The following is a 9953-nucleotide window of genomic DNA, read 5'->3' on the forward strand; positions in this document are numbered from 1 at the left end:
TGTCTCTTTTATTCATGTGAACGCCATAACCAAGGAGAAACTTATAGAAGTGATAGTCAAGTACCTTAAGATGTTACCTTACTTGAAGTGTGATGGTACAATATCTCCTTGTGGAAGCTTTCCTTTCTTAGCGGTTGTGCATCATGTTTGTCGCACCCTCCATGGATCATCTCTTGTGAGCTATGCCTTCCTCGTGCAAATTGTTAAACTTCATGTGTCTCTCTCTTTGTCTCCAATGTGAGATTATCTCAGGACTTCCCAGGTCGATATTGAAAGTTTTCCTACAGGGGTTAGTCCAACAAAATATCCCATATCTACTATAGCATACTATCGGCTCAAAAATCAACCTAGACACCATGTCTAATTCGATTTAGGAGGGCATTTTAACGTGAGCATCATGCTTAATTTAAAATCCCTTGGAAGTAAGATCATCATTCCTAAACTAAGCACCATGCTTAATTAAGAGATAAATGAAACTACTCCAAACCTAGACATATACTAAAGAAAATAAAGGTAGTATGAGATCTTTTATAGAGATCTACTCAAGTGGAGATGAAGTAGTGTGATTAGTATTAAATTGAGCATGTCTTAAAGGTAGGGACAACCAACATAGCAACATGGCAAAGGATATTTTTATGTAAAGTACTTCCCCAAGCTTGAATTTTGCAAAATTCAAGTTTGGATGAATTTAATTCAATGTTGTATGATGATTGGTTGGACATACCTTGTGCTTGTCATTCATCCGATCGTCTTCCTCCAATCCTAGAAAGGTTAGTGACAAGAATACCCGAAGGAATATTTTTACAATTTCCTTATATGCTCAATACACAAGGTAATGTTGTAAATAATTAAGAGCTCGTGTTACAATCTGATCAGTGCTTGTTTTAGGACACTAAGCTTGTCCTTGGGAAACCATCAATTTATGTCAGTGAAGTGGTTTCCCCTCCAACGCTGACCTATATCAAGATCAACTCAACGAGATCTGCAAATTTTATTATAGACATATGCATCGACAACCACCCTTTTAAAGTTTTTATAAATAGAAAGGAAGTGGGGGTTGGAGATCTCGAATGTGGTGATGTTGGAGAGACCAATGGATTGTGAAGATGTTGTATATGAGCATGGAGTAAATGAAGTGGCTATGAAATAAATTCCATGCTCATTAATGCTTAGAGTGAAATCCATGTGGTATGGTGAAAATGATAAGGTGAGTGTGGTAAAAAAGGAAAATAAAAAGGATACACGGACGACTTGGTTCAAAACTAGCACAGCTACCGTTCCCCGGCAACGGCGCCAGAAAGCTTGTTGGGTCTTTTAAACGCAAACAGAAAAATCCACAAGCGCACGGATACCGATGTAGCTTTCACCCGGGAGTATTCCAGAGTATCGATTTTCCACAGAGAACGTGAGTGTACTAATTAAGATCCAAGATCGCCCAAGGATAACTATATAATTGTTTTTGGTGGGAAGAGAGGAAGTTTCCTGAGAGTTCTCTAGTTGATCAAAGAATCAAGAATTACTTCAAGATTATCTATATCGGGACATCAGAACACTAACCACAGAAAGAGATGAGAAGGGGGCTAGGAAGCAACGACTACGGTCCTACAAACACCAATCCGAACGAGGTGGAATACGTCGACCGTTAGGGCTGTCACTACCCTAAGGCTACCACAACAATCCGCACGATTGGGTGCAATTCCAGGTAATTGCAAGACTAAACACCACGTCTAATCTATTAATTACTACTCTAATGTTTCAAAGATTAGAGCACTTGATGCAAGCGGGAATCCAATAAATAACTTGAATGTAAATAAAAGTAATTAGAGAACTCAGGAGTTATGAGTTGAAGAACCTGGAGAACGATGAAGAACGAACCAGTTGCTGCAAAAGTACAATGTTGAGGAAGATCCGACAGATCCGGCTCTTCCTCCGCTCTCCTCTTCTCTCTCCCTATTTTCTAGATTACAACTAGAACTAACTAGAACTAGAACTAGAGGAACTAGAACTAGAACTAGATGAACTAGAACTAGATCTAGATGAACTAGAGGTAGAACTAGAAGAACTAGAGGGATCCTCTCTACTTGGATGAAGAATTGAAACCCTAGCTTTGATTCTGTAGAAGAGGTATGATCTCTAGGGGCCAGGGGGCCTTGCTTATATAGTCGTTTCAGATGAATGTGGGCCGTCGGATCAAACCGACATTAATCGCACGGTTTTCCTTGGTCCCTTAGGTCAGTGGAGCACGATCCGCGAAGTTGAAGCTGATTGGTTACTGTAGCTAGGCGGGCACCCAAGGGACTTGGGCGGGCGCCCTGCCCCCGGGCCCGATCGGCCTTCCGTTCGTTCCCGTGGCTTCTGGAGTCTTCTAGATGGTAGAAAATTGCGCGGCACGTTAATATCTCTATGTAAACCCGACGTGTGGGCCTTTCTTTCATATTTCCTGATAACCCCCTGCAAAAATAGACAAACACCAAAACTCGTAGAATTCTGTCAGATAAAACCCTAAGTCTAGGTGTTGGTTGCATTTGGATCCTTTTCTATGATTAGTTGATGGTTAAATGTAAGCATTAAGGTCCGTCAACAGTCACATCGGATGGCATGTCATGGATCGACCATGGTTTCACCTTATCAATTGGTATACGGACATGATGCGGTGTTGCCGTGGGAAATTAAGACTGGATCTAGGCGGGTTTCTTTTCAAGATCAATTGGCTGCCGATGATTATGCTACTTTGATAAAAGATGAGTTGGATGATTTGGCGGAGCATCGGTTGAGAGCTTTGATAAGTATAGAAGAATATAAAAAGAGAGTTGCTAGATGGTATGATAAAAAGGTAAAAGCCAAAGAGTTTGCCGACGGAGATTTGGTATGAAAATTAATTTTACCGATTGGGACTAAAAGTTCAAAGTTTGGAAAATGGTCTCCTAATTGGGAATGTCCTTATCGGATAAATCGGTCTGCTCCTGGTAATGCTTATATTTTTGAAACTCTCAAAGGAATTGAATTTCCCAGAGCATTAAATGGAAAATATCTAAAGGAGTATTACCCAAGCATTTGGGTTGATGCATAAAAGTTTATCGGCTGGATAAAGTGTATCTAGGGGCTTGCATAATGTTTTAAAAAGTGCCGATAACAGTCCTATCGGCTAGACTAGAATGATCAGGAGTTTTCTAAGGACGGAACAAAACAAGTTGTTGTTGATATTTGTTAACGCCATCAGGAAATGATTCGCAAGCGCACACATATCGGTGAGCACTTCACCCGGGAGGTTATCCAGAGTATCGTATTTATATTTTTACCACTGGGAGAAACCGTGCATCTGACTAACCAAATCTATTGCTACTACCCTTTAGGCTACAAACAATGTGATTTGATGTGAGCGATGTATAGAGAAGACTACAACCACAGTTTTGTTCTAACCTTGGTAAGGATGATTTACTGTTCTATTGGGGAGGCTTACGGAATCTAGACACCACAAAGGATGTTCGACCCGCACCTATAAACCCTACCGATCATGCTAATGGGATTGTGGGCTGCAAAGGTAGCTACAGAAATATCACGTTCCTCCTACTACCACGGTCCGGCTAGACAGGGGATATCTATGAGTACCCTAGCCCAAACACCACGTTTATGCTAGCAATGATTACTCTAAACTCCACCGGAAGAGATTAAAGTAAACTCATAAACCCAAGAACAATAAGAACAAAGAACTTACTAGAATTTAGAAGTCTAAATACTGGAGAATCCTAGGAGCAAGCCTCGGGTTAGGAGACTTGATCCCGCAGGTACAACCTCGGAGTAGACACCGACAGGCCGGGCTTCCTCCGATCTACACCTCCACTCTATCCCTCTCAATCTAGAAGAACTAATTCTAATCTCACATTGGATGCTAAGCCCTATGAGGTTGGAACCCTAGAGGGACCTCTCTCTCTGAATCCTCTCTAGAAAATATGCTAATGAATAATGGGATTGCCCTCCTCTAGGGGCTAGGGGGCCTGCTTATATAGCCCCTCCAAATGAACGTGGGCCGTCGCATCAAACCGACCTTAGTCGCATGGTTTTCCTTAATCCTTTAGGTTGGTGGAGCATAATCCGCGAGGCGAGACCTGATTGGTCCCGGTAGCAGGGCGGGCGCCCTGCCCCCGGGCCCGCTCGGCCTCCCGTTCGTTCCCGCGACACGACAAGAAATACATGATTTTCTGACATATTTAGTATGACAATAGACAATGATGTCGTTATTTCATCCAGATTATGACATTCTGTAATAAGCATTTTGACCTAGTGACATAAAAAGCTAGATGTCATAATAAATGTCATAGAACTATTCTAATTCCATACTATGACAATATTCACTATGTCATGAGGTCTAATTTATAAATGTCAAAAAAAATTGACATAGGTTGGGTGTCAAAAAATATTTTTAGAAATATTTAAAATACTCTTGTCCATGTTGGCATATCTATAATTGTTATTTTGGACTTTTGTGCATCCAACAAAGTGGTGAGATCTTTGTTCTCAAATTATACTCATCCATATCATAGTTTGTATTCAAAATTTTTTGTTTGAAATAATTTAGTACCCCAAAATTTGGTTTCAAGTTTGAAAATTATGAATTTCAAAATTTGTAGTCTCCAAACAATCTCAATTGAGAAAATAAAAAGTATAAAGATGGTAGATCTCGATGACTGCAACAACTTTGTTTCTTACCAAATTTCAATTTGAAATCATTTGCTACCCTAAAAATGTATTCCAAAATCGTAATACAACTATTGTACCACTGACATCAGGGGCCCACGCGCTAGACCAAAAATTCACTGCCTGAACAACCCCTCCTGCTAGCCTAAAAATTTTCCCTCCCAGACTTACGCCTTGTTTAGTTCAAAAAAATTTTAGATTTCGCTAATGTAGCACCTTCGTTTTTATTTGACAAATATTGTTCAATCATGAACTAACTAGGATCAAAAGATTCGTCTCACGATTTATAGACAAACTGTATAATTAGTTTTTGTTTTCGTCTATATTTAATGCTTCATGCATGTGCCGCAAGATTCGATGTGACGGAGAATCTTGAAAACTTTTTGTATTTCGAGGTGAACTAAACAAGGCCTTATCCACTTCTCCCCCATCGGTCCACGCCGCACTCTCCTCACTTATCCTCAATCCCCTCCCTCCTTCGAAACCTAGGGCACCACCGCAGCACCTCAACACGCAGTCCACGCCGCCGCCGCCGTAGCGCCGCAGTCCATGCAGCTCCTCCACACGGCTGCATCCGATGCATCCACCCATCCCACTGCCACACCTCCACTCCGCCGCATCCACGAATCCGCACTGGTTCAATGTGGTAAACTGATTATCCGCATCCACGGATCCGCCGCATCCACCGCCACACCTCCCCCTCTCCTCACCTCCCCTGCTGCCCGCGGCCCCGCGCCGGAGCAGGTGGTGGCAGCGGCGGCGGGGCTGCGACCATCTTCGCTGTGACTCATCCGGGCTACGACCCACTTCAAGGTATCTACTATCCCCTCCTACCGCTGTAGCCTACCCAACCCTTGTCCCTCGCCATCAACTCCCAAACCCCACGCTCGCCCTGCGCGCCGCCTCCCGTCCCGGGTGATTGCGCTTGATACGATTGTTCTTGTCCAGCCTAACATATCATATCCGTGGATTGGCTGCAGGTGTTGCTAGTTACATCCGTTGGAGTTGCGGCTTCCGCCGAATCCCCCAATCCACACCCGCCATGGCGTTCTGGGGTGAGCGTGCCTTGTTTGCCATGTTTAGTTTGTTTGAACTGTTATCTGCTTGGCACGTGATGAATTGTCCGATTGATGGATGCAGGGGTGGAAGTGAAGCCTAGGAAGCCCTATACCCACACCCACCAGGCTGACCATGGTCGCCTCCGCATTTGCCAGGTTGGGGTTTTTGTCCAACCAGTTGCAGAGCTTGCATGTAAATCTAGCAGGGGCTCAACAATGAACTACAGTGGAGTTTGCAAGAACTGAGGGGGGCCGTGGCCCATGTTGACCTCACTGAAGCACTGCCCCTATGTACAATTAACATGTGCCTTCTGCCCTTTGTCATTTCCTACTCCTAATATGCCCCATCTGTTAACATGTCACCTGAAATACTTTGGTTTTGTTGACATGGGTATATGTTCTCTTTTATTTGTATCTATCATTTTTGATAACAGAGAAGGTCTTGAAATCAGGATGGAATATTCAGTGAGTGTAATTGCTTTTGATTGCCTTCCGACACAGAAATGTTTTCCAGTGAGCCTCCTATTTGGTTGCATGATGTGACCTTGATGACTTGACCATTAAGATCAATAAAAAACTACGTTTACAGTTTACACTGCATTAAGCGAAGCTTGTTCAAACTGAACATTAAGATCAATATAGAATTTATATTTGCACTGAATTAAACAGAGCTGAATGCCTTGTTAGTTCCTTTTTACTTGGTTAATAGTCCATGATACTGCAATTAGCTATTTCTGTCCTACTGCTGGATTTGAATGTACTAGAGATTGAGTTTGAGGAGGTCGATGATGTTGTCTTTTCAGTGATTGGTCAAAGTTCGATTCATCTCTCTGGATACTATGTCCGTGCAAGCAGCAGGTCCAATGTGGGAGATGATGAATCGTATCCTTCTCGATAGTGTCATGTCTTTTTTTCAATTATGTAACTCTCAGACTGTGAAGTCATTCTTAACATGTAATTAGAGAATCTTATGGGGAAGATATTGGGCACTCTGATACTGATGAGGAGCATGATGCCAGTGAGGACAGCTATGAATCTGACTTTATTGATGATCGTGAAGTTCCAACACCTGAGAAGTATGGGTCTGATTCTATAGATGATAGTGATTATGAGTGCACCCTTCGACGACGACGCAAACAAAAAGGTAAAAGGTTGACCCAAGAGGTTTTACTATTTGATATTTGTCTGGACCTGATCCTGCATATCTTCAAACCACATTGTACCCACATTGAACCAGTGTACTGTTGGTAGACTATCACTGAGAGTTCTCAACTGAGTATTATAATGTCAGTTGAAATTTTATAGATCCTGAGTTAAAGTTTTGAACCTAGTAGTGTAAAGTTTATAATGCGTTAGTTTAAAGTTTTAAACTGGGTATTTATTAATAACTAATTATGCTGTATTAGTTGATTGCTTCTATGGATCCTTTAAAATTACCTTAAGCATATCAGTAAGTCCATGGTTTGCTTCCATCCTCTCTGTAGAATGCATCATAGAAAACTATTATACTATAACTGCATTTTTACTATCATTTTTACTTATTTCTTGCTATGATGAAAAGCTCCATTGTTTGGATAGATCTTTATACCAAACAGAAAATAAACATGTTTGCACATATCTTAATTTTTCTGGTGTTAATATTGATGCTAGGCTAACATGGAGGCATATCTTGATCAACAAATAGAAGGACAAGCTCCAAAGATGCCACTTGAGGATGTTGGTATGTATGCAGCTCACAACAAAGAAGAAAAATACCAAGTTTGCTAAAATGACTGCTCGTGTGAATGATCTTGAGAGTGAACTGCAAGCTGCTCAGATAGGATCAGCTGGACTGCTATGTTGTCGCTGTTATGAGCTGCTGTGGTCACTTATTGTGTTGCTGCTGTTGTGTCGCTACTATTATGTAAATTTGAGACAACAGTTTCTTGAATTGTAAGATTATTAGAGTGAAATTATTGTGATGTCTTGCTGTGTTCGAGCAGCAGATTCTTGAATTGTAAGACTGGTGATTTGGAGATAATATTATGTGATGTATGGGCTGTATTGGCTGAATTCTGTGATGTTATGACATTTATTTTTCTGTGTCATGTCATCGCCACGTCAGCTTTTCATCTTACGTGGCATTTTGCCATGTGGCGAGGTCTCAGATATTATGACAAATAACCAATGTCATACCTTATGACAAAGAATATACATATGTCACATGATCCATTTATGACAGTGATTTTTTGACATATAGTTTTTTGTCAACTAATTGTCACAACTCTTATGTTGTGATATTATTTTCATATGTAATGACATAAATAGAAAGTCAAAAAATCACAGAATTCTTGTAGTGTGACTTCTGGACTCTTCTAGATGATAGAAAATTGGCGCACATGTTAATATCTCTATGTAAACCCGACGTGTGGGCCTTTTCTTCATATTTCCTGATAACCCCCTGCAGAAATAGACAAACACCAAAACTCGTGGAATTCTGTCAGATAAAACCCTAAGTCTGGGTGTTCGTTGCATTTGGATCCTTTTCTTTATTTATTTGATGATTATATTTGGTACTTAAGGACCGTCAACAACTCCCCCAAGCTTACCTCTTGCTTGTCCCTGAGCAAGGATAGACTCAAGAGTTTCTGCAGTGGTTTTATGCCTTAAAAGTACACATGCTTTCAAGCAAGATCTCATCTCTGAGTTAGAGTAAACTTATAAGACTTAAAACTTACTCATTTTACGGTTCACCATGGGGCTTGCAACCGTCACTTGTGTCTTGAGCAGTTAAGTGCCATGTCTCTTGTTCTTTGATTAACTATAGCTCTGGAGTTTTTGTAGATTTTCAAATAAAACTCAGAGATTCCTTGTATGACTCTCTCAAAACTCTCTTTTGTGGTATTTCTGGATCCTTACCAAGGCAGTAATGGTATATGCCTTCTCTCAAAGTATATGGTATTTTTGGTATGAGGCATAGTGATATTGCCTTCTCTCTCACTGTTGACATTCGTTAAGTGCAATAAGAATAAAAAAAATTCCACAAACGCAAAGAACATCATCGTAGCATTTTACCAGGAGTATTCCAGGTATCGTTATTTATATTTTACCACTGGGAAGCTAAGGTCAAAGAATCTGATAACTTACTATCATGCATCTATGTTGGGTATTTTAAACGCAAACAGAAAAATCCGCAAGCGCATGGATACCGATGTAGCTTTCACCCGGGAGTATTCCAGAGTATCGATTTTCCACAGAGAACGTGAGTGTACTAATTAAGATCCAAGATCGCCCAAGGATAACTATATAATTATTTTTGGTGGGAAGAGAGGAAGTTTTCTGAGAGTTCTCTAGTTGATCGAAGAATCAAGAATTACTTCAAGATTATCTATTTCGGGACATCAGAGCACTAACCACATAAAGAGATGAGAAGGGGGCTAGGAAGGTCTGACTATGGTCCTACAAACACCGATCCAAACGAGGTGGAATACGTCGACCGTTAGGGCTGTCACTACCCTAAGGCTACCACAACAATCTGCACGATTGGGTGGAATTCTAGGTAATTGCAATACTAAACACCACGTCTAATCTATTAATTACTACTCTAATATTTCAAAGATTAGAGCACTTGATGCAAGCGAGAATCCAATAAATAACTTGAATATAAATAAAAGTAATTAAAGAACTCAGGAATTATGAATTGAAGAACCTGGAGTACGATGAAGAACGAACCAATTGCTGCAAAAGTACAATGTTGAGGAAGATCCGACAGATCCGGCTCCTCCTCCTCCGCTCTCCTCTTCTCTCTCCCTATTTTCTAGATTACAACTAGAACAAACTAGAACTAGAACTAGAGGAACTAGAACTAGAAATAGATCTAGATGAACTAGAGGTAGAACTAGAAGAACTAGAGGGATCCTCTCTACTTGGATGAAGAATTGAAACCCTAGCTTTGATTCTGTAGAAGAGGTATGATCTCCAGGGGCCAGGGGGTCTAGTTTTATAGTCCCTTCAAGTGAATATGGGCCGTTGGATCAAACCGACATTGATTGAACGGTTATCCTTGATCTCTTAGGTCGGGGGAGCACGATCCGCGTGTTTGGACGTGATTGGGCAGAACTCCAGGGCGGGCGCCCTCAGGACTTGGGTGGGCGCCCTGTCCCTGAGCCCTCTCGGCCTCCGCTTCCTTCCCGTGGCTTCTGGAGTCTTCTAGATGATAGA

General features: G+C 41.3%; 1 protein-coding gene across 4 annotated transcripts; it reads left to right on the top strand.

Annotated features, from left to right (window-relative positions):
* On the top strand, positions 5134 to 7805 carry LOC110436628 (peptidyl-prolyl cis-trans isomerase FKBP43-like). 4 transcript variants are annotated; one of them, XR_002454441.1, is made up of 6 exons: positions 5134 to 5508; positions 5676 to 5750; positions 5836 to 6044; positions 6557 to 6635; positions 6716 to 6897; positions 7404 to 7805. XR_002454441.1 is itself a non-coding variant. In XM_021464038.1 (3 exons), exons 1-3 carry the CDS (start codon positions 6466 to 6468, stop codon positions 7406 to 7408), a joined length of 357 nt encoding a protein of 118 aa, XP_021319713.1. In that variant the 5' UTR covers positions 5757 to 6465; the 3' UTR covers positions 7409 to 7805. The 4 variants fall into 4 exon arrangements, 1 of the variants encoding a protein (XP_021319713.1); XR_002454442.1 differs by having other exon boundaries at positions 5836 to 5909; XR_002454440.1 differs by having other exon boundaries at positions 5836 to 6635.

The sequence above is a fragment of the Sorghum bicolor genome, chromosome 6, assembly GCF_000003195.3.
Source record: "Sorghum bicolor cultivar BTx623 chromosome 6, Sorghum_bicolor_NCBIv3, whole genome shotgun sequence".
NCBI lineage: Eukaryota > Viridiplantae > Streptophyta > Magnoliopsida > Poales > Poaceae > Sorghum > Sorghum bicolor.

Excerpts from the sequence above, each read along its gene's own strand:
- LOC110436628 (XM_021464038.1), top strand. The coding sequence starts at position 6,466 with ATGATACTGCAATTAGCTATTTCTGTCCTACTGCTGGATTTGAATGTA. Across the intron at positions 6,636-6,715 it reads AATGTGGGAGATGATGAATC|AGAATCTTATGGGGAAGATA; the intron begins GTATCCTTCTCG and ends ACATGTAATTAG.